At 48.2% G+C, this 27,749-nt stretch overlaps 1 protein-coding gene across 1 annotated transcript in view; it reads left to right on the top strand.

The window, feature by feature from the left end:
- kcnh6a (potassium voltage-gated channel, subfamily H (eag-related), member 6a) overlaps nucleotides 1-27,749 on the top strand; it is a 215,063-nt gene that overhangs the window by 168,045 nt on the left and 19,269 nt on the right. The window contains exons 7-11 of the mRNA XM_078529856.1: nucleotides 10,402-10,801; nucleotides 12,701-12,900; nucleotides 19,440-19,692; nucleotides 21,703-21,896; nucleotides 26,935-27,034. Coding sequence (XP_078385982.1) covers nucleotides 10,402-10,801; nucleotides 12,701-12,900; nucleotides 19,440-19,692; nucleotides 21,703-21,896; nucleotides 26,935-27,034 — 1,147 coding nt within the window. The remainder of the gene's footprint in view (nucleotides 1-10,401; nucleotides 10,802-12,700; nucleotides 12,901-19,439; nucleotides 19,693-21,702; nucleotides 21,897-26,934; nucleotides 27,035-27,749) is intronic.

Raw genomic sequence — 27,749 nt, 5'->3', positions numbered from 1 at the left:
CGGTATTATAAAGCGGCACTTGCTTAACTATGACCTGCTCACTGATGCTCAGTTCGGGTTCCGCCAGGGTCACTCAGCTCCTGACCTCATTACAGCCTTGGTCCAAACAGCCACAAAAGAGCTGAACTCCCGAGGTGAGGTGAGAGTGACTGCCCTTGACATCAAAGCAGCATTTGTCTGAGTGTAGCATCAAGGAGCTCTGGCAAGACTGGAGTCAATGGAAATTGGGGGAAAACTCTCCGTTGGCTGGAGTCCATACCTAACACAAAGGAAGATGGTTGTGGTTGTTGGAGGTCAATCATCTCATTTGCAGGACACCATTGCAGAAGTTCCTCAGGGTAGTGTCTTCGGCCCAACCATCTTCAGCTGCTTCATCAATGACCTTCCTTCCATCATAAGGTCAGAAGTGGGGATGTTCGCTGATGATTGAATAATGTGCAGCACTATTCGTGACTCCTCAGATACTGAAGCAGTCTATGTCCATATGCAGCAAGACCTGGACAATATCCAGGTTTGGGCTGACAAGTGGCAAGTAACATTCGTGCCACACAGTGCCAGGCAATGACCATCTCCAATAAGAGAATCTAACCATCACCCTTAACTTTCAAAGGCATTACCATCAATGAACCCCCCACTATCAACATCCTGGGGGTTACCATTGACCAGAAGCTGAACTGGACTAGCCATATAAATACTGTGGCTACAAGAGCAGGTCAGAGACTGGGAACTTTGTGGTGGGTAACTCAACTCCTGCCTCCCCAAAGCCTGTCCACCATCTACAAGGCACAAGTCAGGAGTGTGATGGAATACTCTCCACTTGCCTGGATAAATGCTCCAACAATGAAGAAGCTAGACACCATCCAGGACAAAGCAGTTCGATTGATTGGCACCCCATGCACAAACTTCAACGGTCACTCCCTCCACCATCGACGCACAGTGGCAGCACTGTGTACCATCTACAAGATGCACAGCAAGAACTCACCCAGGCTTCTTCAACATCATCTTCCAAATCCAAGACCTCTACCACCTAGAAGGACTAGGGCAGCAGATGCCTAGGAACACCACCACCTTCAAGCTCCCCTCCAAGTCACACACCATCCCGGTTTCAACTATATTGCTTTTCCTTCACCGTCGCTGGGTCAAAATCCTGGAACTCCTTCATAACAGCACTGTGGGTGTACCTACACCACACGGACTGCAGTGGTTCAAGAAGGCAGCTCACCACCACCTTCTCAAGGGCAATTAGGGATGGGCAATAAATTCTGGCCCAGCCAGCAGTGCTCACATCTGATGAAAGAATACTTTCAAAAAACCTTTCAGATTGTTTCAATAGACACCTGGAGATTAATGTTGATTCCAGTAGATTCCCAGCCACACCAGGGAGGTTGGCAGCCCTTGCTCCCAATCACTCACACTGGCACTGTGACTAAATAACAAAGGTTCATGTGTAGCTTCAGTTATCATAAGTATGGTTAGTGTTCTTTCTATAACTCGCCTCTGTGCCTGTCCATACGGTTTTCCTGCACCTTGACATCAGGGAAGCAACCCCTGCCAGCCTGGCAAACTCCCACGTACAGCACCATTAAAGTGAAGCGCCCACTTTTTCCTCTACCCAATAGAGTAAAGGGGGCAGGTTGGGGCACCAGCAGAACAAACGCACTCCCGCAGCAGTGTAACACCTACTGCCTCAGAGGACGAGTGTTCAGAGGAGCTGCTGCAGTAGCACGACAATCTGCCAACGACTGCTGTTAGATGGAAAATTCGGATAAAAGGACTCAGTGCTGCAAGATGAATTATTCATTTCCTATCTAGTCATCTCCCATAAGTGAAACCTCTCCAGGGTATGTCTTTCATTCTGCTACAGACCAACAGGGAGAGGGAGTTGGAACACTCACTGGCAAATCTCATAGCACACATCTAGTGAACAGCTGGTGGACCTCCTCCCGTTGAGCACACCAGCTATTGTGCTGCTCGCTCTTAGGGTTTATCTGTCCCAAGAGATAAAAAGAGCATTTCCTCACTGAAGTTATTCAAGCTTTATTAACCGAGATGGTTTATGTTGTTTACAAGATATGAGAGAGGGTCAGTGTGGGTGGGTTATATTGTTTATAGGGTGTGGGGGGATTAATAATTAATTACCATCTCCCAGGACCCCTTGTCGATTTCAAATTACCCAATCTAATAACCAACTCACCAAGCCCGGCATCCAACTCACCTGGTCAAATATCCAACTCACCCAGTCTAATATCACAGAATTGCAGGATCACAGAATTGTTACAGGGCAGAACGAGGCCATTCGGCCCATCATGCCTGTACCAGCTCTCTGAATGAGCAGTTCACCTCGTGCCATTCTCCCACCTTTTCCCCGGAACTCTGCATATTTTTTCTTTTGAAATTACAGTCTAATTCCCTTATGAATGCCTCGATTGGCATTGACCCTGCCTCCACCACACTCTCAGGCAGTGCATTCTAGACCGTAACCACTCACTGCGTGAAAAAGGTTTTCCTCATGTCACTTTTGCTTCTTTTGCAAATCACTTTAAATCTGTGCCCTCTCGTTCTTGATCCTTTCACAAGTGGGAAGAGTTTCCCCCTATCTACTGTGTCCAGACCCCTCATGATTCTGAATACCTCTATCAAATCTCCTCTCAGCCTTCTCTAAGGAAAACAATCCCAGCTTCTCCAATCGATGTATATAACTGAAGTTCCTCACCCTTGGAACGATTCTTATGAATCTTCTCTGCACTCTCTCCGATGTCTTCACATCCTTCCTAAAGTGCGGTGCCCAGAACTGGACACAATACTCCAGCTGAGATTGAACTAGTGTTTTATATACAAGCTCAACACAACCCCCTTGTTCTTGTACTCTATGCCGCTATTACTAAAGCCCAGGATACTGTACGATTTATTAACCGCGCTCTCAACTTGCTTGTCACCTTTAATGATTTATGCACATATACACCCAGGCCCCTCTGCTCCTGCACCCCCATTAGAGTTGTACCCTTTATTTTATACTGTTTCTCCGCATTCTTCATACCAAAATGAATCATTTCACATTTCTCCGCATTGAACTTCAGCTGCCACCTATCTGCTCATTCCACCAATGTGTCTGTGTCCTTTTGAAGTCCTACACTATCCTCCTCACAGTTCACAATGCTTCCAAGTTTCATGTCATCTGAAAATTTTGAAATTATGCCGTGTACACCAAGCTCTAGGTCATTAATATATATCAGGAAAAGCAAGGGTCCCAAGACTCGTCCCTGGGGAACTCCCATTACAAACCTTCCTCCAACTCACCCAGTCTAATATCCCACTCACTTGAATGTCCAACTGAATCTTGGAAATTCACCCTTTATATCTGATCAAACTGATTTTTACTTGAGTATTTTTTTCCTCAGACCAGTTCAAACTTTGGTCTCCACATTAATGTAACCTAAAAACCCAGCACTTCACAAAAAGTGACAACTCGACATGTGAAAGTAAATAATGAGACAGTTTTCCACTTGATGGAGACAGAGAACACGACTTTCCCTCACTTGTACTTGAGGAAATAAAGAGACGGGTATAAACGGCTGGAATGAAAAATGGACATCTTGAAAGGGCAAAATCAGTGGTCCATTCCGAGGGATGTCAGGCTTCAATTCCCCAGAAATGTTGCACATTAAGGGGGGTTTTAGCCACCAGCTTTGGAACCCAGATGGGGGGAACCAAGCCTGCACTTGCTGGGAGAGACCAGGGAAGCTAATTTCTTGGAGGTGACCTCCTAATTAGCTGTCTCTGAGTTCCTCGAGGCAATGGATCTGACGGGATTGCTCCACGGAAAGTTGGTCTAGACTTGATGGGCCAAAGGCTTCCTTCTGTGTCATAAATGACTCAGTGAGAAACACTGCAGCTCCATCGAACACTCAAAGCACACTTAAGCTGGGACTCGTCTTTCACTCTTAAACTGCATTCCTTATTCCCCACAGTTCAAGGTAAGATCCTTTGCCTCCAGATTTTGTTTAATTTATTCATTCACGGGATGTGGGCACGACTGGCTAGGCCAGCATTTATTCCCAATACCTAATTGCCCTTGAGAAGGAGGTGTTGAGCTGCTTCCTTGAACCGCTACAGTACATGTACCCACAGTGCTTTTAGGGAGAGAGCTCCAGGGTTTTGACCAAGCGACAGTGATAGAACAGCAATACATTTCCAAGCCAGAATGGTGAGTGGCTTGGAGGGGAACTTCCAGGTGATGATGCTCCCATGTGTCTGCTGCCCTTGTTCTTCTAGGTGGTAGATGTCACACATTTGGAAGGTGCTGGTGAGGTTCTGCAGTGCATCTTATTCTGCAGTTGTCACTGTGTGTCAGTGGTGGAGGGAGTGAATATTTGTGGATGGGGTGCCAATCAATCGAGCTACTTTGTCCTGGATTGTGTTGAGCTTCTTGAGTGTTGTTGAAGCTGTACTCAATCAAACAAGTGGAGAGTATTCATCACAATTCTGACTTGTGCCTTGTAGATGGTGGACAGGCTTTGGGAAGTCAGGAGGTGAATTACTCACTGCAGAGTTCCCAGCTTCTGACCTGCTCTTATAACCACGGTATTTATATGGCTGTTCTAGTTCAGTTTCTGGTCAATGGTAACCCCCCCAGGTTGTTGATAGTGGGGGATTCAGTGATGGTAATGCCATTGAATGTCAAGGGGAGATGGTTAGATTCTCTTATTGGAGATGGTCATTGCCTGACACTTGTGTGGTGCGAATGTTACTTGCCACTTATCAGCCCAAGCCTAGATATTGTCCAGGTTTTGCTGCATTTGGACATGGGCTGCTTCAGTATCTGAGGAGTCACAAATGGTGCTGAACATTGTGCAATCATCAGAGAACATCCCCTCTTCTGACCTTATAATGGAAGGAAGGTCATTGTTGAAGCTGCTGAAGATGGTTGGGATGAGGACACTACCCTGAGGAACTCCTGCAGTGATGTTCTGGAACTGAGATGATTGACCTCCATCAACCAGAACCATCTTCCTTTGCGCTAGGTATGACTCCAACCAGTGGAGAGTTTTCCCCTGATTCCCATTGACTCCAGTTTTGCTCGAGCTCCTTGATTTCCACACTCGGCCAAATGCAGCCTTGATGTCAAGGGCAGTCACTCTCACCTCACCTCGGGAGTTCAGCTCTTTTGTCCATGTTTGAACCAAGGCTGTAATGAGATCAGGAGCTGAGTGGCCCTGGCAGAACCCGAACTGAGCATGTTATTGTTAAGCAAGTGCTGCTTGATAACACTGTCGATGGCACCTTCCATGATTTTGCTGCTAATTGAGAGTAGGCTGATGGGGTGGAAATTGACCGGTTTGGATTTGTCCTGCTTTTTGTATGCAGGACATACCTGGGCAAATTTCCACATTGCCAGGTAGATGCCAGTGTTGTAGCTGTACTGGAACTGGATCAGCTTGGCTAGGGCGCAGCTAATTCTGGAGCACAAGTCTTCAGTAATATGGCCAGAATGTTATCAGGGCCTTTGGCCTTTGCAGTATCCAGTGCCTTCAGCTGTTTCTTGATATCATGTGGAATGAATTGAATTGGCTGAAGACTGGCATCTATGATGCTGGGGACCTCAGGAGGAGGCCGAGATGGATCATTTACCTGACACCTCTGGCTGAAGCTGGTTGTAAATGCTTCAACCTTGTCTGTTGCACTGATGTTCAGGGTTCCCCCATCATTGAGGATGGCATTTTTGTGAAGCCTCCTCCTCCTCCTGTGAATTGTTTAATTGTCCACCACCATTTATGATGGGATGTGGCAGGACTGCAGAGCTTAAATCTATCCGTTGGTTGTGGGAACATTTAGCTCTGTCAATCGCACGCTGCTTCCGCTGTTTGGAATGCAAGTAGTCCCAAATTATAGCTTCATCAGGTTGACATTTCATTTTTAGGTTTGCCTGGTGCTGTTCCTGGCATGCCTTCCTGCACTCTTCATTGAACCAGGGTTGATCCCCTGGCTTGATGGTAATGGTAGAGTGGAGGATATGCCGGGCCATGAGGTTACAGATTGTGTTTGAGTACAATTCTGCTGCTGCTCATGGCCCACAGCGCCTCATGGATGCCCAGTTTTGAGTTGCTAGATCTGTTCGAAATCTATCCCATTTAGCACAGCGGTAGTACCACACAACACGATGAAGGGTATCCTCAGTGTGAAACCAGGACTTTGTTTCCACAATTACTGTGGGGTGGTCACTCCTACCGATACTGTCATGGACAGATGCATCTGCGACAGGTAGATTGGTAAGGACAAGGTCAAGTAGGTTTTTCCCTCATGTTGGTTCCCTCACCACCTGCTGCAGACCCAGTCTAACAGCTATGTCTTTTAGGACTTTGCCAGCTCAGTCAGTAGTGGTGCTACCGAGCCACTCTTAGTGATGGACACTGAAGTCTCCACCCAGAGTTCATTCTGCCACCCTCAGTGTTTCTTCCAGTTGGTGTTCAAGATGGAGGAGCACTGATTCATCAGCTGAGGAGGTGGGGGTGAGGGGCACTGGTGGTAATCAGCAGGAGGTTTCCTTGCCCATATTTGACATGATGTCATGAGACTACATGAGCTACGGAGTCAATGTTGAGGAATCCGAGGGTAACTTCCTCCTGACTATATGCCACTGTGCCGCCACCTCTGCTGGGTCTGTCCTGCCGGTGGCACAGGACATACCCAGGGATGGTGATGTTGGTGTCTGGGACATTATCTGTAAGGTATGATTCTGTGAGTATGACAATGTCAGGCTGCTGCTTGACTAGCCTGTGAGACACCTCTCCCGATTTTGGCATCAGCCTCCAGATGTGAGTAAGGAGGGCTTTGCAGGGTAGACAGGTCTAAGTTTGCTGTTGTCATTTCGTCAGTCCTTATGGAGATGAAGTCCCATCTTCACATTGAGGATACCCTCCATCGTGTTGTGTGGCACTACCACCCTGCTAAATGAGATAGATTTTGAACAAATCTAGCAACTCAAGACTGGGCAACCATGAGGTGCTGTGGGCCATCAGCAGCAGCAGAATTGCACTCAACCACAATCTGTAACCTCATGGCCCGGCATGTTCCCCATTCTACCATTACCATCAAGCCAGGGAATTAACCCTGGTTCAATGAAGAGTGCAGGAGTGCATGCCAGGAACATCACCAGGCATACCTAAAAATGAGGTCTCAACCTGGTGAAGCTATAACACAGGACTGCTTGCGTGTCAATCAGCATAAGCAGCAAGTGATAGACAAAGCTAAGCGATTCCACAACCAATGGATCAGATCTAAGCTCTGCAGTCCTGCCACATCCAATCGTGAATGGTGGTGGACAATTAAACAACTCACTGGAGGGGGAAGCTCCACAAATATCCCCATCCTCAATGATGGAGGAGCCCAGCACTCAGTGCAACAGTTAAGGCTGAAGCATTTGCAACAATCTTCAACCAGGAGTGCTGAGTGGATGATCCATCTTCACCTCCTCCAGAGGTCCCCAGCATCACAGATGCCAATCTTCAGACAATTCAATTCACTCCACGATGATATCAATAAATGGCTGAAGGCACTGGATACTGCAAAGACTATGGGCCCTGTCAATATTCTGGCAATAGTTCTGAATACTTGTGCTTTATAACTTGCTGCGCCCCTAGCCAAGCTGTTCCATTACAGCTACAACATTGGCATCTACCCGGCAATGTGGAAAATTGCCCAGGTATGTCCTGTACACAAAAAGCAGGACAAATCCAACTGGGCCAATTAAGGCCCCATCAGTCTACTCTCCATCATCAGTAAAGTGATTGAAGAGGTCATCTTCCAAACCACGACCACTACCATCTAGAAGGACAAGGGCATCAGATAGATGGGAACACCACCACCTGGATGTTCCCCTCCAAGCCACTCACCATCCTGACTTGGAAATATATCGCTGTTCCTTCACTGTCGCTGGGTCAAAATCCTGGAACTCCCTTCCTAACAGCACTGTGGGTGTACCTACACCACATGGACTGCAGTGGTTCAAGAAGGCAGCTCACCACCATGTTGTCAAGGGCAGTTAGCGATGGGACGTAAGTAAATGCTGGTCTAGCCAGTGATGCCCACGTCCCATACATGAATAAAAACATTGCTGTGGGTCTGGGGTTGCATGTAGGCCAGACCTGCTAAGGATGGCGGATTTCCTTCCCTAAAAGACATGAGTGAACCAGATGGGTTTTTACAATAATCAACAATGATTTCATGGTCACTGAGACTAGCTTTATAATTCCAGATATATTAATAGAATTTAAATTCCAGCTGCCACAGTGGAATGTGAACCCATGTCCCCAGAGCATTAGTCTAGGCTTCTGGGATTGGTAACCCAGTGGCATTACCACTACGCCACCATCTCCCCAAATGTAAGGATGATGCACTGCTTCCCCAGCTCGAGAACTACGCACAGCTTTGGCCCATTCCTCTTCCAATCAATGTCATCCCTCTCTCTCACCCCACACCACCCCCCCCGCCTTATTGCTATTCCCCCCTCATTGCTGTTTGCCCAGCACTATTACTTACCATAATATAAAAGCAAAATGCTGCGGATGCAGGAAATCTGAAACAAAAACAGAAAATGCTGTTACCCCCTCTGCACTCCCCCATCCCCCCCAGCAATCCCCACTGTTATTCCTGTAAAGGAAATATCATTTTTTTTGTAATATTACTGTGGGATACTAAAGCTAGCTTGTGGGGACTGTGTGTGTGTTGTGTGTGTAACTAATTTAGTTAAACTGAAGACAGTCAGACTGCAAGGTTTAAATCATGAAAGGGCTGAGGGGTAAAAGCAGGCATTTTGAAATGGAAATGGACGAGCTATGGACGAGCTAACATTTGCACTTGTAGATAAGTTGAGAGATTGAATTTCAGAGGGAAATTAGAAGGTGACAAGGAAAATGTTTGCATCTTGCAGGTGTTCATAGGTAACCAAACAGTGGGGACATCATGTTTTATTGACCCAAAAGCAAAGACAAGATGGAAACATGAAAGATCTTATATTTGGAAGAGTTTGAGTTTCAAAGAAAGTTTAAAACAATGGATTTAAAGGTAAAAGAGGAAAAATATATTTAAGGAAAGATTGAAGGCTGTATGGCGAGTGGCCCATGTGAGATCTTGAAAGATGGGCTGTGCAAAGACAGACTTGTGAAAAAATAACCTCTAGCCACTCCGGAGAAGCGTTTGCTTATTACAGAAAGCAAGGTTTTGTTAAAAGCCTTAGGGTTCCATTGTCAAGTGAGAGGGAGAGAAGAAGCTGTGAAATAGCTCTCTTATAGCAATAGTGGATGCCTTGTGGTAATATTATGGATGTTTTATAGTTTAAGAATCTATTTGGACTGCTGCCTGGGTAAGGGTGTTTATTTGGGAGACTAGTTAAGTAGAAATTTTTTTGGGACTGTTGTAAGATTAAATTTAACAGCATAACTGTAATCTTGTGTTTAATCTTGTGTCTGGTCACGATGTTAATACAACCCCTGCCCCATTACCCCATCCCATCATCACTCACCTTTGGTCTGGGGTCCCACGATCATCATGGGCTACAGGTGGGTGCATTGCTGTCAGTTGCCACCACTCCCACTTGTGCTGGCAGCATGAGGAGCTACTGACCTCTCCTTGGCCAACACGTCCTGATGGGCAGGACTTCCTTCACCAGGGACCTCAATTGTGGGAAGACCCGACAGTGATTACTTCGGTGCTCAAAGGCCAATTAATTACCTCAGGCCTTCTCCACAGCACTAACGGGGGTTCCCTGCTTGTTTAGCCCCTGTGGGAGAGACCCTGTCGGCCCAACAAAATCCCAGCCAGTCTAACTCAAGAGCTAATGAACGGATTTCAACGAAACTTTGTACAGATAGGGAATCATCCAAGGAAGAACTAATTAGTTTTTGACAAAGATGCAGATCTGAGTCCAGACCGTGGGGATTTTTAAAGGATCGATTTTTTCAGTTAATAGGACAGTCTGACATTTTCAGAATGTTGTGGATTGTCTCAGCTGCTGTGGTGCAAATTTGTCAGAGCTGAGAAAATTTGGGCAGAGTTTTCAGAGCAGGTTGTTGGATATGGATTGGCTTGAAGCCTCCTCAGTGAGATGGGATCTCTTAATAAAGAGATTTCTTTTTTCAGCTTTGTATTTACAGAGCATCAGCCAGGCAGGGAAAAGAATAAAGGAGGAGTTGTGTAATTGTGATAACGTTGAGTTAACACAGCGTGGCAGAGGTATGCACTCTACTGACTGCCGTCATCACTTGTTATTGTCTGTGTAACTAGTACATGCAACTTACATTGTCACTCTGTGTCTCACTCTCTCTTCCTCTCTTTCCATTATTCTGTGTGTAACTGACAGGTATTTATCAGCTGTGACACTGATGTAATGTGACACTTGTATTCCAGACGACGACTCTAATCGGGCTCCTGAAGACAGCTCGTCTCCTACGGCTGGTCCGGGTTGCCCGTAAACTGGACCGCTACTCGGAGTATGGGGCTGCAGTGCTGTTCCTGCTCATGTGCACCTTTGCCCTGATTGCCCACTGGCTGGCATGTATCTGGTACGCCATTGGCAATGTGGAGAGACTCTACATGGTTCACAAGATAGGCTGGCTGGACAATCTGGGAGACCAAATTGGGAAGCGATACAATGACAGTGACGCCTTATCCGGGCCCTCCATTAAGGACAAGTATGTGACCGCTCTCTACTTCACCTTCAGCAGCCTGACCAGTGTTGGATTTGGGAATGTTTCTCCCAACACCAATTCCGAGAAGATCTTCTCCATCTGTGTCATGTTGATTGGCTGTAAGTGTTTGCCTTTCCTTTGGTGCCTGAAGTGGAGGTAATCATTTTCTACACTGTCCCCCTCAAACACTCCCAGGACAGGTACAGCACAGGGTTAGATACAGAGTAAATCTCCCTCTACACTGTCCCCATCAAACACTCCCAGGACAGGTACAGCACAGGGTTAGATACAGGGTAAAGCTCCCTCTACACTGTCCCCATCAAACACTCCCAGGACAGGTACAGCACGGGGTTAGATACAGAGTAAAGCTCCCTCTACACTGTCCCCGTTTTAGCTGGGCTAGGGGGAGTGGCGGGGAATCTGGCCCCTCGTATAATTTAGCCCCCAGTTTCAATGTCTCAAGTGAATCCCCAATTAATGCCCCCCCACTTGCATATTATTAAACAAAATTGATGTACAAATAATACTTTATTCTTCCTCTATAATGGATAGTGTTTACAATGCCTGTCCTCCTGGGGACATTGGATAAGTCTTCTTCATGGACATTACCACATCAATTGCTGAATAGTAATTAGATCATTTACTGATTTAACCTTTATTTAGGGCAAAGATTCCGTTGATTGTATCACAGTCTTTAACGCCGTATAGCCACCAGCAGTAAAATAATATATGTCATTGGAGGCCGTACAACATGAATAATGGCGCTGCTGTGAGCCCCGTGTTACATTTGGAATGACCCAGTTTTCAGTAAAACGAATGCACGTGTTTAATCTGCTCCAAAAGGACTGAATTCTGCTCAATGACCCTGCCCGAAATCAGAAGGTACAGCAGATGAATAATAATGAGAAACGTGGGAGCACCCGTACCCCACCCCCACCCTACCCGCCTGTACCCCACCCCCACCCCACCCGCCCGTACCCCACCCCCGTCCCGCCCGCCCGTACCCCACCCCCGTCCCGCCCGCCCGTACCCCACCCCCACCCCGCCCGCCCGTACCCCACCCCCGTCCCGCCCGCCCGTACCCCACCCCCGTCCCGCCCGCCCGTACCCCACCCCCGTCCCGCCCGCCCGTACCCCACCCCGTCCCGCCCGCCCGTACCCCACCCCCGTCCCGCCCACCCGTACCCCACCCCCGTCCCGCCCGCCCGTACCCCACCCCCACCCTACCCGCCCGTACCCCAGCCCCGTCCCGCCCGCCCGTACCCCACCCCCGTCCCGCCCGCCCGTACCCCACCCCCACCTTACCCGCCCGTACCCCACCCCCGTCCCGCCCGCCCGTACCCCAGCCCCGTCCCGCCCGCCCGTACCCCACCCCCGTCCCGCCCGCCCGTACCCCACCCCCACCTTACCCGCCCGTACCCCACCCCCACCCTACCCGCCCGTACCCCACCCCCGTCCCGCCCGCCCGTACCCCACCCCCGCCTTACCCGCCCGTACCCCACCCCCGTCCCGCCCGCCCGTACCCCACCCCCGTCCCGCCCGCCCGTACCCCACCGCCATCCTACCCACCGGTACCCCACCCCCACCCTACCCGCCCATACCCCACCCCCGTCCCGCCCGCCCGTACCCCACCGCCATCCTACCCACCGGTACCCCACCGCCACCCTACCCACCCTTTGTCCCTGCTATCTTGCTGTACTTCTATTGTACTCCCACTGTTTCCTACATCTATCCCACCCTTTGTCCTGTCCCATGATTCTCTATCCTTACCCAGCCATTAACCACCGGCCTCACTCCATCCTGTCCCACCTTTAATGCAACCCCTGCACCGTCCCTACCCCACCTCATTCTACTGCCTCCCTCTATCCTGACCCTACCTTGTCCATCCCCTGCCCAAGACCAGGGTTTCCAGCCATTCAGTGATGATGTCCTCACCATGTTGGATAATGGTCAGTCACAGAGCAGATTCAGTGAGATGCTTGCTTATATTTGGATTGACCTTTGACCTATCCCCTCAGCTCTGATGTATGCCAGTATTTTCGGAAATGTCTCCGCGATCATTCAGCGACTATACTCCGGCACTGCCCGCTACCACACACAGATGCTCCGAGTGAAAGAATTCATCCGCTTCCATCAGATTCCCAATCCCCTGCGACAGAGGCTGGAGGAATATTTCCAACATGCCTGGTCATACACCAATGGGATTGACATGAATGCTGTGAGTATTGAACTGCCTGTGGGGCAGAGGCTCGGGGCACAGGGCACAGGGCACAGGGCACAGGGCATAGGGCATGGGTGGACAACCAGCAAAAAGTTAACAGGAGATTTGGTCTTCAACAGATATCATTTGCTCATGGAACAGAAAATCATTGCACTCCTCAAGCTTCTCCAAATGTAGCAATTATTCCACACATTACCCCAGACAGACCCCTGGGCGGCCTTCCACTTTCTACCCTCCAGAAGCTTAAGGTCATCCAAAACTCTGCTGTCTTTGTCCTCACTTGCACCAAGTCCCATTCACCCAATGCCTCCAAGAGTTCCACCCCACCCCACCCCCAGCTCAAGCCCTGAACTCACATATTTTTCTAGTTTCTCTCCTATATCCTCTCCTAGCCTCTTCAAGCTCATACTGTCCATGACACACGTCTCCTACTCCCCGGACCCCATTCCCGTCAATGACCACTGTGACCACCCTACATCTCCTCCTGGCCCCCATGCTGCTGATCTTGGCAACAGTTCTCTCTCCACCGGTGCTGTCCATGTCCACTTCAAATTTACCATTTTCACCTTCTTGACCACTCCATCCTTCCAAACCACCATCCTATCTTCAACCTCCTTTTCCTCTCCAAGGTCCTTGAATGTGTTGTCACCTTCCCATCTTTCCCAGAATATGTATTTGAATCCTTCCAATCTGGTTTCGGGCCTGCCACAGTACCAAAATGGCTTTAATTAGTCACAAATGACATTCTATGTGACTGTGACAAAGATAAACTTTCCCTCCTGATCCTTCTCGACCTGTCTGCAGCCTTTGACACGGTTGACCACGCCATCCTCTTCCAACACTTCTCCACTGTTGTCCAGTTGGGTTGCTATCCATTCTGTTCCATTCTTATCTAGCTAAATGTAGCCAGAGTAACACTTGGAATGGCTTCTCTTCCTGCTCCTCCATCATTACCTCTGGTATCCCCCAAGGGGGGGATCACTGAGACTGCCAGTGGATTGAGTGTCACTCAGACTGCCAGTGGAGTGAGTATCACTGAGACTGCCAGTGGAGTGAGGCTCACTGAGACTGCCAGGGGAGTGAGGCTCACTGAGACTGCCAGTGGAGTGAGTGTCACTGAGACTGCCAGTGGAGTGAGTGCCACTGAGACTGCCAGTGGAGTGAGTGTCACTGAGACTGCCAGTGGAGTGAGTGCCACTGAGACTGCCAGTGGAATGAGTGTCACAGTGGAGTGAATGTCAGTGAGACTGCCAGTGGAGTGAGGCTCACTGAGACTGCCAGTGGAGTGGGGCTCACTGAGACTGCCAGTGGAGTGAGTGTCACTGAGACTGCCAGTGGAGTGAGTGCCACTGAGACTGCCAGTGGAGTGAGTGTCACTGAGACTGCCAGTGGAGTGAGTGCCACTGAGACTGCCAGTGGAATGAGTGTCACAGTGGAGTGAATGTCAGTGAGACTGCCAGTGGAGTGAGGCTCACTGAGACTGCCAGTGGAGTGGGGCTCACTGAGACTGCCAGTGGAGTGGGGCTCACTGAGACTGCCAGTGGAGTGAGTGCCACTGAGACTGCCAGTGGTGTGGGGCTCACTGAGACTGCCAGTGGAGTGAGTGCCACTGAGACTGCCAGTGGTGTGAGGCTCACTGAAACTGCCAGTGGAGTGAGTATCACTGAGACTGCCAGTGGAGTGAGGCTCACTGAGACTGCCAGTGGAGTGAGTGTCACTGAGACTGCCAGTGGAGTGAGTGTCACTGAGACTGCCAGTGGAGTGAGTGCCACTGAGACTGCCAGTGGAGTGAGTGTCACTCAGACTGCCAGTGGAGTGAGGCTCACTGAGACTGTTAGTGGAATTAGTGTCACTGAGACTGCCAGTGGAGTGAGTGGCACTGAGACTGCCAGTGGAGAGAGGGTCACTGAGACTTCCAGTGGAGAGAGTGTCACTGAGACTTCCAGTGGAGAGAGAGTCACAGAGACTCCCAGTGGAATGAATGTATCTGAGACTGCCAGTGGAGTAAGGCTCACTGAGGCTGACAGTGGAGTGAGTGTCACTGAGACTGCCAGTGGAATGAGTATCGCTGAGACTGCCAGTGGAGAGAGGGTCACTGAGACTTCCAGTGGAGAGAGGGTCACTGAGACTGCCAGTGGAGAGAGGGTCACTGATACTGCCAGTGGAGAGTGGGTCATTGGAATGCCAGTGGAGAGAGGCTCACTGAGACTGCCAGTGGAGTGTCACTGAGGCTGCCAGTGGAGCAAAGGTCATTCAGACTGCCAGTGAAGAGGGGGGCTTGAAACTGCCAGCAGAGAGAGGGTCATTGAGACTGCCAGTGGAAAGAGGCTTATTGAGATTGCCAGTGAAGCGAGGGTCTCTGTTATTCACAGATTCCGTTCCAGACAGGGAGTGACGATTGAACTGAACACAAACTGTCTCAGGATAGTGTTGGATAAATAGTTGGTGATTGAAGCTGACAGCTGGAGCAGATTGCTGATGCTCAGGAAGGTTCTTAATTAACCTTCTGGCTTCAGACAGAATGTGCTACCAATTGTGGAAGATTAGAGTCAAAAATCCTTTTTCACTGAAGCTGGAGATTCTCAATCTCCTGTCTAATCAAAGTGAGCAGGGTATTTTATGGAGTGGCAGCCCACTCTCTGCACAGCTTGGTGGATATATATAACGCTGGTGTGTACAGAGACACACTGGCCAGTCAGGGTTCAGGGGAGAGACTATTAAAGACAGCGAATCCAGTTGGTTCTTTTGAGTGGGTTTACTGATGGCACAGGGATTCCATTATCAGTCACTGCCGAACTCAGAAAGGAGGGGAGTGAGCAAAAGTTGGCTTTAGCAAGCAGAGAGAGGGCATTAGTTAGCAAGAAAGGAGGTAGTGAACAGAGTAAGGAGGCAGTGAGTGGAGACACGGATTAGCTGGCAAGAGGAGAGATACTGAGCAGAATCTAAGTCAGGGGTTAGTTTAGCGAGAGGAGGGGGAAGGGTAGCAAGCCAAAATCCCAGATTCCATCACCATCCCTGGGTATGTCCTGTCCCATCACTAGGACAGACCCACCAGAGATGGTGGCACAGTTGTATAGTGTCAGGAGGCAGTGGCCCTGGGAGTGCTCAACATCGACTCCAGACTCCTTGAAGTCTCATGACATCAGGTCAAACATGGGCAAGGAAGCCTCCTGCTGATTACCACCAACTATCCACCCACACCCTGCCCCCACCCCCATTCCCACCCTCAGCTGATGAATCAGTACCCTTCCATAGAAAGGGTACTGAGGATGGCAAGGGTGCAGAATGTACTCTGGGTGAGGGACTTCAATGTCCATCACAAAGAGTGGCTCAGTAACATCATTATTGACCAAGCTGGGCGCGTCCTGAAGGCATATCTCCAAGAGTGAGAAACCTCCTTCACAAATCTACCTATCGCAGATGCATCTGTCTGTGACAGTACTGGTAGGAGTGACCACCACACAGTGCTTGTGAAGATGAAGAGCTGCCAATCATCTTAGTTCCAGGACATCACTGCATCACTACCTCAGGGTAGTGTCCTAGGCTCAACCATCCTCAGCTGCTTCATCAATGACCTTCCTTCCATCATAAGGTCAGAAGTGGGGACGTTCGCTGATGATTGCACAATGTTCAGCACCATTCACAACTCTTCAGATACTGAAGCAGTCCATGTCCAAATACAGCAAGACCTGGACAATATCCATGTTTGGGATGATAAGCTGCAAGTAACATTCGCACCACACAAGTGTCAGGCAATGACCATCTTCAACAAGAGGGTATCAAACCACTTCCCCATTACATTCAATGACATTACCATCACTGAATCCCCCACTATCAACATTCAGGGGTTACCATTGACCAGAAACTGAACTGGACCAGCCATAGAAATACTGTGACTACAAGAGCACATCAGAGGCTAGGAATTCTGTTGTGAACAACTCAACACCTGATTCCCCAAAGCCTGTCCACCATCTTCAAGGCACAAGTTAGGAGTGCGATGGAATACTCTCCACTTGCCTGATTGAGTGCAGCTGTAGCAACTCACCAAGGCTACCTTCACAGCACCTTTCAACCTGCAACCTCTAACACATAGAAGGACAAGGGCAGTAGATAGGTGGGAAGACCACCACCTGCAAAAGTTCCCCTTCAATCCACTCACCATCCTGACTTGGAAATATATCGCCATTCCTTCACTGTCTCTGGGTCAAAGTCCTGGAATTCCCTCCCTAACAGCACTGTGGGTGTACTTACACCACATGGACTGCAGTGGTTCAAGAGGGAAGCTCACCCCCACCTTCACAAGGGCAATTAGGGATAGGTAATAAATGTTGATTTTTCTAGATACATTCACATCTGTTATGATCCCAGCTGATGTTACTACTGGATAAGCCAGATCCCAGGGCGGAACCTGGCTTGATAGATCCTAACTTTTATATTTTGTTTAGAAGCATATGGGCGGCTACTGAACAGAGTCACAGGAGTCAGTTGATTAACTTTTAACAAAGGAATAAAACATTTATTAAACAAGAAAAGATTAACTATATTACAATACTCTTTCATCCACAACTATACCTTTACAGATATATACAGATTCGTAAGGATAACACAAGTTACAAAAGCTATCTTATGCTCTCATGTTCACAGTAAGTACACAGTCCATGTAAACCAATAGGCGACCTGTGGTCAGACACACCACACTCTGAAACCAAGTGACAGATGTCACCCCAAACTATGGATCTCTCACCAACTCCCCCCAGTCGCTTGTCACACAATGAGCCAACCGGCCTCACTGAACTCCGACTTTCACAAGAGGGTTTCCAATCTCCACTCTCGAAGAATTCGCTTTGGAATCATCCCCCAAACAACCCTTTTTTCTTGGACACCTTCCACAAGGGCCCATCTCCAGGGTTTCGAACTCTCCTTCCGATGTTTCTCTCCCCTGGATCGCCACATGCATTCAAGCGTCCTTCCATGCACTCTTTCTCTCAGAAACTCAGCCATGCCAACAGAACACCACTGCTTCACATACTCATTGTAAGGAGTCACCAACCTTCTGGCTGTCCCCTCAAATTTTCTGGCTTCTCACAAGCCTATTTTGCCTTGAGTCTGATTCCTGCAGCTTTCTCTCTCTAAACTTGGAGCCTTCCTCTCTGCTCCTTGCTTTCATTTCCACTGAACAGGTCTTGTTCCAGATTCATGTCCTCATCCTTTAACTTAGCTTAAAGGTCTACTTGGGACCTTTCTCTTTTTCCTTTAGGACCTGCTCCCTGCAGTTCCCTCTCCCAGTAGACAGCTGACAACTTGGTATCTCCCTAGAGATCCAAAACTCACTCGATATTCACTGTTACTTTAACTTTAGAGCAACTCATCTAAGATCCTCAGACTTATTTTCCTCAGCATCCTGCTGGTATGTCCAGCTAGAATGAGATGTAAACTGCTTCTTCCACCTTAGAGCACAATCGCCAACTGAACTCAAACAGCTGCTCTGTTTCTCCCTGTTGTTCTGAGTGGGCCTCCTGTTGCTAGACAACAGCCCAGTTTTTCTACTTGGTGTTTGTTTTAGCTTCCTTTCAAGAGTCATAAAACCTCATGAAAATGCAGGCCATTCTTAAAGTGAAATCAAAACTCAAGTTTCACCCTTTTAACCCCAAAACAGAAACACAAATTAATCTTAAACTTAAAGCTAAAACTCATTCCTAACACCCACAAATACAAATCTAACTTGCTTAAACTATCTCCAGTACCTAACACATCCCATTAATGAAAAACATTAACCAGCATGCAAGAGAGGAGTGGGGTTTAGTGAGGAGGGGTTAGAATCAGGAGGAGGGGTCTATTGAGTGGGAAGAGGAGTCAATGCGTGGGCAGAAGTGGTAATGAGGGAAAAGGGGGATTGGCGAGTTGGGGAGTGGAATAGTGAGTGGGCGGAAGGGAAAGCAATTGAGGGGGATTGGCGAGTGGGGGAGGGGCTGGTGAATGGGGAAGGGTTAACGAGTGAGGAAGCAGATAGCGAGTGGGGGAGTGGATAGGGAGTGAGGGAGGGGATAGTGAGGTTCAGAGGGATAGAGAGTGGGGGAGGGATAGTGAGTGGGGGAGGATATAGCGAGTGGGCGAGGGATAGAAAGCAGGGGAAGGGATAGTGAATGGGGGAAGGGGTAGCAAATGGGGGAAGGGATAGCAAGTGAGGGAGGGGATTGCCAGTGGCCGAGGAATAGAGAGCAGGGAAGGGGATAGGGAGTGGGCATGAGGATGGCGAGTGGAGGTGGGAATGGCGAGTGGGGGTGGGGATAGTGAGTTGGGGAAGGATACCAAACAGGGGTGGGAGTGGAAGCTAATGGATGCGAACATCCAACAGAGAGAAAAGGGAATAAAGGAGGTGTGGGTGTGGTGGGAGTAAGTGGAATCAAACAGTCAGATATTCTCAAAGGGGACAAGAAATCCTGGCACAAACCAAGAAGGTTTGGAAGGTTCTGAAAGTTTTCTGGAAGTTTTGCTTTTTCACTGGAAATAACCGTGTCCTGTTTCCCTTTGATCAGGTTCTGAAGGGCTTTCCAGAGTGCTTGCAGGCCGACATTTGTCTCCACTTGAACAGGAGCCTCCTCCAGAACTGTAAGGTCTTCAGGGGGGCGAGCCCAGGGTGCCTGCGAGCTCTGGCAATGAAGTTCAAGACCACGCACGCTCCTCCTGGCGACACACTGGTCCACTATGGCGATGTACTGACCGCGCTCTACTTCATATCCCGCGGCTCCATCGAGATCCTGCGTAATGATGTGGTGGTGGCCATCTTGGGTACGTGGCCCACAATGCTCCTGGTCTGTCCCATTCGGATTAGGGCTGGTTCCGCCTGTGGAGGGCGTCTGGACACCATTAGTGGGAGAGGCAGAGGGGATGGTAGTCACATGATGGTGGGCACCCAGTGGCCTCTGGTACCTCAAATTAGGACCCTCCCCAAGATGAGGCTGAACAGCTTCTGGGGTGGGGGCATGGTGGGTGTTAGACTGGAATGTGGGGGGAGGTTCCTGGGAAAAGATAATGGGGCAGAATTTCTGCCACTGTCCCATCACTATTGCCATAAAGTCATGGGGCAAAAGGTCCGAGGAAATTCAGGTCCTTTCAGGAACTCTCTGCTGGCCCTTTAGCTCCTCTTCATCTTTTAACATTTCACAAACAGCTCAGATGTTAGAAGCAGCATCTCCTCTTGGTAAAGTAGCAAAAACAATTCATGAGAATGGTTCCAGGGATGAGGAACTTCAGTTATGAAGATAGATTGGAGAAGTTGGAACTGTTTTCCTTGGAGAAGAGAAGGTTGAGAGGAGAATTGATAGAGATGTTCAAAATCATGAGAAGTCTGGACAAAGTAAATAGGGGGAGACTGTTCCCATTAGGGGAAGGATCGAGAACCAGAGGGCACAGATTTAAGGTAATTGGCAAAAGAAACAACAGCGACATGAGGAGAAACTTTTTCACCCAGGATCTGGAGTGCACTGCCTGAGAGGGTGTTGGAGGCAGGTTTATCGAGGCATTCAAAAAGGAATTGGATTGTTATCTGAAAAGGAAGAATGTGCAGGGTTACGGTGGGGGAAGGCAGGGGAGTGGCACTAAGTGAGTTGCTCATTCGGAGAGCCAGTGCAGACATGATGGGCCAAATAGCTGTAATAATTCTGTGATTCTGTGACGAGGATTGTTACATATTTCACAATGCCATGGATGGGATGGTGAAATGAGCAGGAGTTGGGCAGATGGAGTACAATGCGGGATATGTGAGATGTTGAAAATTGGGACTAAGCTGGAAAGAGAGTGTAATAGAAATGGCAGGATTTTCAAAAGTGGGGATGAGCCGAAAGAGTTTGGTGCCCGAATGAACAAATCCTTAAAGGTGGCGGGGTAAATTGACAAATTGGTTACTGAGGTTTATTAATAGAGGAATAGAATCAAAAAACAAGGAGTTCACACTGTAAATTTATAAATCGCTGCTTATGACTCAGCAGGGGAATTCCGGGCACCACACTTTGTGAAGGATGTCACAGCCTTGGAGAGGGTATAGAGGAGTTTTACCGGGATTGTTACCAGGAATGACCGACCTCAGTTATGAGAAGAGGTTGGAAAGGTTAAGACCGTCCTCCTTGGAGCAGAGAAGGTGAAAGGGTGACCGAATAAAGGTTTTCAAGATGATGAGAGGTTTTGACAGAGTAGATAAAGGAAAAGCATTCCCGTTGGCGAGTGCATCAATTACCAGAGGTCAGAGGTTCCAAATTATAGGCAAAAAAACTAAAGAGAAGGTCAGGATTTTGTTTTCAGTCAGGGAATTTTCAGGATCTGAAATGTCTGATTTGAAAAGGTGCTGGAAGCTGATTCTATCAATAATATTAAAAGTGAATTAGGCAGATACCTGAGGAGATGAATTTACAGCCTTACTGGCAAAAAGAGGGCATGTGGGACTTAGCACAACCTCTCTTTCAAAGACCCAGCACAGATATGATGGGCTTCCTTCTGCACTGCAAGTATCTATGGTTCTACGCGGACAGGCTGAAGGAGCTGAATGGCCTCCTCCTGTTCCTGGATAACAAAATTGAGGAGGGCTGAATAGTCCCCCCGCCCCTGTTCCGATGTAACAGGATGAAGGGGCTGAATGGCCTCCCTCCGTTCCCATGTGCTGCTTGAGAAAGAGTCTGGAGTAAGGCTTGAACCTGTGACCTGTGGCTCCAAGATGAGAGTGCTCCCACTGATGCATGACTAATTGTGTGCAGACTGAGGATCGGTGTGTATACTTGATGCTTTTGAGTGTTTTCTTGATTCCAGGCAAGAATGACACATTTGGGGAGCCAATCAGTCTTTACGCCAGGCCAGGGAAATCGAACTCCGATGTACGAGCTTTAACGTACTGTGATTTACACCGGATTCTGCGTGATGACTTGCTGGAGGTTCTGGACATGTACCCTGATTTCTCCAATAACTTCTGGACCAATTTGGAGATCACTTTCAATCTCAGAGATGTGAGTTTTAATCCTTTATATTCTTTACTTTATAATCAACAGAAAATCCAGTGCACAGGTTTCCCCATCAGTATCAATGTTGTTTTAACATGGTATATGGCAGTATACACCCAGTCTGTCTGTGTCACAGAGTACACTCAATCTGACTGTGTCAAGTGTACAACCAATCTGACTGATTCCCAGAGTATGCCCAGTCTGATGTATCCCAGTGCACATCCCGTCTGACTGTGAGCCAGTGTACACCCGATCTGTGTCCCGGTGTACACTCACTCTGAATGTGTCCCAGGGCACACCCAGTCTGTCAGTGTTCCAGAGGACACCCAGTCTGACCTTGTCCCGGTGTACACCCAGTCTGACTGTGTCCCGGTGTACACTCAGTCTGAATGTGTCCCAGTGTACACCCAGTCTGAATGTGTCCCAGTGTACACCCTGTCTGACTGTGTCCCAGTTTACACCCAGTCTGACTGTCTCAGTGTGCACTCAGTCAATTTCCCAGTGTACACTCAGTCTGCCAATGTCCCAGTGTACACCCAGTCTAAATGTGTCCCAGTGTACTCCCTATCTGTCAGTTTCCCAGTGTACTCCCTATCTGTCAGTTTCCCAGTGTACACCAGTCAGTGTCCCAGTGTACACCCTATCTGTCAGTGTCCCAGTGTACTCCCTATCTGTCAGTGTCCCAGTGTACACCCTATCTGTCAGTGTCCCAGTGTACTCCCTATCTGTCAGTTTCCCAGTGTACACCAGTCAGTTTCCCAGTGTACTCCCTATCTGTCAGTTCCCAGTGTACACCCTATCTGTCAGTTTCCCAGTGTACACCCTATCTGTCAGTTTCCCAGTGTACACCCTATCTGTCAGTTTCCCAGTGTACTCCCTATCTGTCAGTGTCCCAGTGTACACCAGTCAGTGTCCCAGTGTACTCCCTGTCAGTTTCCCAGTGTATACCCTATCTGTCAGTTTCCCAGTGTACACCAGTCAGTGTCCCAGTGTACACCCAGTTCGGCAAGATTCCTAATGGAATTCCTATGCTTTGTCTATCCCTAAAATAGCCATCAAGAGGGGGAATTGTGACATTTGCCTTCTAACCACTCTTTTTTCACTCAACTCTCATAATTCTTTTGTGCAGCCTAAGTCCATCCTACACTTGGCTCTCCTCCTGTACCTGGGAGGGTCCTCTAGCCCCTCCCTCACAATTTGAACAGGCTATAAAGCGAAGCCCCTGTGTTGTTTCTCTTCCTCATAATCGGCTGCATTTCCCCCTCGTCTACACGGCCGAGTGAGGCCATCAAGCCCAACATGCTCTGGTCACCTGACATCACCAAATCTCCCAGAGAAGGAAATGTGCTCCCTGACCTCACCCCTGAATGGCTTGGCCCTAATTTTAAGGTTGTACGGCCTCTTACAAGACTGCCCCAAAGGAAATAGTTTCTCTCTATCTCCTTAAATCACCTCAATTCGAACACCCCTTAATCTTGTAAACTCAAGGGAATACAAACCTAGTCCATGAAACCTATCCTCATAATTTAACCCATTAAGCCTCAGTATAACTCTTGATGAATCTTTGGCACACCCTCTCCAGGGCCAGTATATCCTTCCTGAGATACGGAGCCCAGAACCGATCACAATACACAATAGGTCCTGACAACTGGAGCATCGCTTCCTCTCCCATGTATTCCAGCCCCCGTAAGATAAAGGCCAACATCCCATCAGCCTTTTTGATTGCTTTCTGTACTTGGCCACCAGCTTTTAGGGATTTAAACACTCTGTTCATTCACACTTCCTAGTCTCTCACCATTAAGAAAATACTCTGCTCTCAGATCTAAAATGGATGACCTCGCACACCCCCCCATTGAACTCCATTCGACACCGTTTTACAAACTCCGCTAATGTCCCTTTGAAACGTCTTGCTCCCAATTACACAATTTATCATTGCCTCCTAACCGAGGTAAATCTTTAAATATTTAATGAAGCTGCGGCCTGTAACATGGGAATCTCATTGGAACCCCTGTCAGTTCCACATGGAATACACACAAATGGAGTGTGGGATCATTCTGTGCCTGTCCTTCACATTGCCTGTGCCGGGAGTCAGGAACTGATCTAGGATTGGCCGCCCCCTGGTGATGAATTAATGAAATGGCACCCATTGCACTCCACAACACAGTGAACCTCAACACTGGGGAACTCCCAGGGTTTGTAACTGGTGGTTTGATTGTAGCTCACAGCTTGTATAGAGCCAAAAAAGTAAAGAAGAAAACATCTGCAGAGGTTATCACAGCCTTTTAGAATGACAAAGTAGCACCATTACAAAGTATTTAAAGCACAAAAGCAGGACATTCAGCTCAACTGGCCCATACCACAGAGTTTCCCCCTACCCCTCTTCATCCAACCCCATCAGCATATCCTTCTATTCCTTTCTCCTTCATGTACTTATCCAGCTTCTCTTTAAATCTATTGATAGTATTCGCCTCAGCCACTCCCATGTGGTAGCAAATTCCTCATTCCCACCACTCTCTGGATAAAGAAGCTCCTCCTGAATTCCCCATTGGATTTATTTTAGTGACCATTTATATTTTTGGCTCCTCGTTATTTAGAATGCCCTTAACCCACTGTCCAATGATTTAATCTCTCTCAAAGGGCAGCACCAGCCTTGTCTGTCACCGCCTCTAAATCTTCAGGTCAAGCTCAGTTGTCAAAGTCCAAACACAGTTTCTCAGCTGTTCCGTCCCCTCTCCAGCCCCCCCCCCGCCCACACACACACACACACACACACACACACACCTTGCACTGCTCTGAGTAGCTTCTCTGAAGGGTGCCAGTTTTATTTTTGTATTTCCCCTGGCAGTAAACCAGCTCCTGAGGGCTTATGTATCTGTGCCCAGGTGTAACTGTAACCTGAACTTACCCTCATTATTCACCTCCACAGTAATATTAGGAACAGGCGGAGACCATTCAGCATTCAGGACCTGGAGCTTGTTCTGCCATTCAGTCAGATCATGGATAATACGTCCTTCAATCCCATTTACCTGCCTTTACTCCACATCCTTCAGATACTCTACCTCAACAAAAATGTGTCGGTCTTAGTCTTGAAAGCTCCCATTCATTCCCAGCATCAGAGGTGCTATCCTGTGTTTCCGCTATCCTGGGTGAAACATGTTTCCTGATTCCACTCCTGAATGGTCTTGCTCTAATTTAAATATTAATTCCCCTCATTCTTGAATCTCCCCACAGAGAAAATCATTTCCCTGTAGCATGAAGTCCTGTTATCAGTTCAAACACCTTGAACAGATCACCCAAAATCTGCTAAACTCAAGAGTCTTTGCAACCTGCCCCCTTCATTTAACCCTTTAAGTCCGTTGAACAAGGAGCAGCTTTCTGGACCACATTTTGGGTCCAATCAAAAACCCCATCATACTATCTCCTTCCCTGCCCAATGGTTAGAATTGGACTGTGGGAATTGTCCATGTCCCAGATTGACCTGAGTTTCCGGTCACATTTCCTTCCTCCTCTCAATTCCATTGTCATTGAAACCTGCATCCACATTTCTGTCACCTGTAGCCTCAGTGGCACTGGAGGGCTTCTCTAAGGTGGACCTCACCAGTGCTTCTCTGCTAATCCTGGAATTATTCAGAGAAATGAGAGGTCAGAGTAACAAAGGCAAAAAAAATCAGTCTGGCTTTTTCACTGGAACAGAAAAGGTTTGGGGAGGGACCTAATCGAGGATTTTAAAATTGTAAAAAATCTTCGTGAGGACAGAGGGATTGTTTGCAGTGGTTGGAGAAGCAATAACAAGCGGGAAAAGACAAATGATTGTCACTGAGGGAATGAAGGGAGAGGGGAGTCTGAGGCACCTGCTTTCACACAGAGGGTTATTAGAACATGCAAGCGTTCACCACAAGGGTGACTAAGAGAGAGACTTTCAGAAGAGATTGTGTAAGTATTTAAAAATTAAATGTGTGGCAAGAGGAGGGGAATGGAATTAGCCCAGTGAAAGAGCTGGCACAGTTACAGGCATAATGGGCTGAATGGCCTCCTCCTGTGTTGGAACTTCGATGGTATATTCTATATTGACTGTAAACCCCGCCCCCCCCTTTGCCCATTACCCTTCAATATATTTAACATTGCACTAGCAGATCTCTCTTGGTGTTGTTCAGGATGGGTCAGGGGATAGAATAACCCAGGGGCTTCTGTTGCTGAGTCGTCCTTTGGAGGCCCGTCTATCCTCAGTGCCCCCTCACTCCACCTGTCACATGTACCATGATACACCAGGTACACTGTTGGTTTTAATGGAGTATACTTACTAAGTCTCTGCACCCCCTGTCCGCCCTGCGCATTTAAAAGCAAGGCAATATCGAGTGTGTCCATGTACCAGATTTACCCCGAGTGTGTCCGTGTACCTGTGTTTGTCTCTGTATCAGTGTACTGCAAGTGTAGCCACGTAACACTATACACCAAATTTGGCCACCAAGCATGTTTTTGTACAAGTGTACACCACCGGTGGGGTTTTCCACACCCGCCCGCCGCCACGATCTTCCGGTCCCGCCGCAAGTCAATGGACTTCTGGCTGGGGCACCGCCTCACCCACAGCGGGTCCCACCTAGAAAATCCCAGCCCACGTGTATCTGTGTACAACATACATATCTGTGTACCAGTATACACTGAATGTGTCACTGTACACTGAGTGTGTCTGCATCCCGTGTACATTGAGAGTTTCTGCGCACACTGACTGTGTCTGGATACCACTGTACACCAAGTGTGTCCATGTACAAAAATACGCCCGTGTGCCAATGTACACCAAGAGTTTTTGTGTATCAGTGTACACTGAGTGTGCCTGTTTACCAGTCTATACTGAGCATGTGTGTGTACTACTGTACACTAAGCCTGTCTGTGTACTCGTGCACTGACATACTGCAGGAACTCAATCCCTCACCCAGCCCCTAACCATTGGGGAAACCAGCCTGATGAGAACGTTTTGTCGTGGATTCTGTGAGTCTCTTTGTTTAAATCAAGCATTCCTTTGTGTTATTTAAACTGTATTTAATAGGCAGACCGGATTCTCCGCTCACCCCCAAGTGAGGACTCCGACAGTGGGGACAGGCGGGATCGACGAAGGAAGCACTCTTTTCAGGAAAGGAGCAACGCTGGTGAGTATGCAGACCAGGGGGTTCTGTTCCTTATAACCAGCAGCACCTTATTCCATTATACAATGTGTATCACCCATTCCAAAACTGGATCCCCAAATGGACACACGAAGATGAGGAGGATGAGAAAAAGCCACCTAGTGAATCAGACCCAACCATTAAGGTGAGGGAGGGTCAGTTATACATTTACAGCCCAAAAACACACACCACACAGTCTGCAGGGGCAAGCAAAGCTTGGCTGCATTAGAGGCAATTAACGTGCACTCTGTATTAACACATTCACTCTATTCCTAACCTCCCACTGCCATTAGCACACTTACTTCAAATCAGTTTGTTCCCAGAACTCTCCATCATTGCAGATTTCCCTTGCAATGTCTGGCTTTGTTGTGGACTAATGGATAAAGGTTAACCGATTGCTAAGATTAGTCTATGACTCCATTACTGTTACGTTTCTAAAGACCACAACGTCTCATGGTGAACTGAAGAGGAGGTCCTATATTCCTAACCCTGTGGGGAATTTAAGGAGGTCCAGTTTGTGTTATGACATGCTGAGAGTTCTGTAGCACTGAGCACTGCTATAGCAATCTTAGCTGTACCAATGAGAAGCTACCAAGTGGAGAGCAGGGCATGAGCAATGGTTGAAGGGCCAAGTCAACAATCTCACAAGTCTCCTGCCGAATGGTTCAAGGATCCCATTGGCAGATATGTGAAATACCAG

This window comes from Cetorhinus maximus, chromosome 25, assembly GCF_964194155.1.
Source record: "Cetorhinus maximus chromosome 25, sCetMax3.hap1.1, whole genome shotgun sequence".
NCBI lineage: Eukaryota > Metazoa > Chordata > Chondrichthyes > Lamniformes > Cetorhinidae > Cetorhinus > Cetorhinus maximus.
Note: the sequence above shows the minus strand (reverse complement) of the source record. Positions and strands in the feature narration are given on the sequence as shown.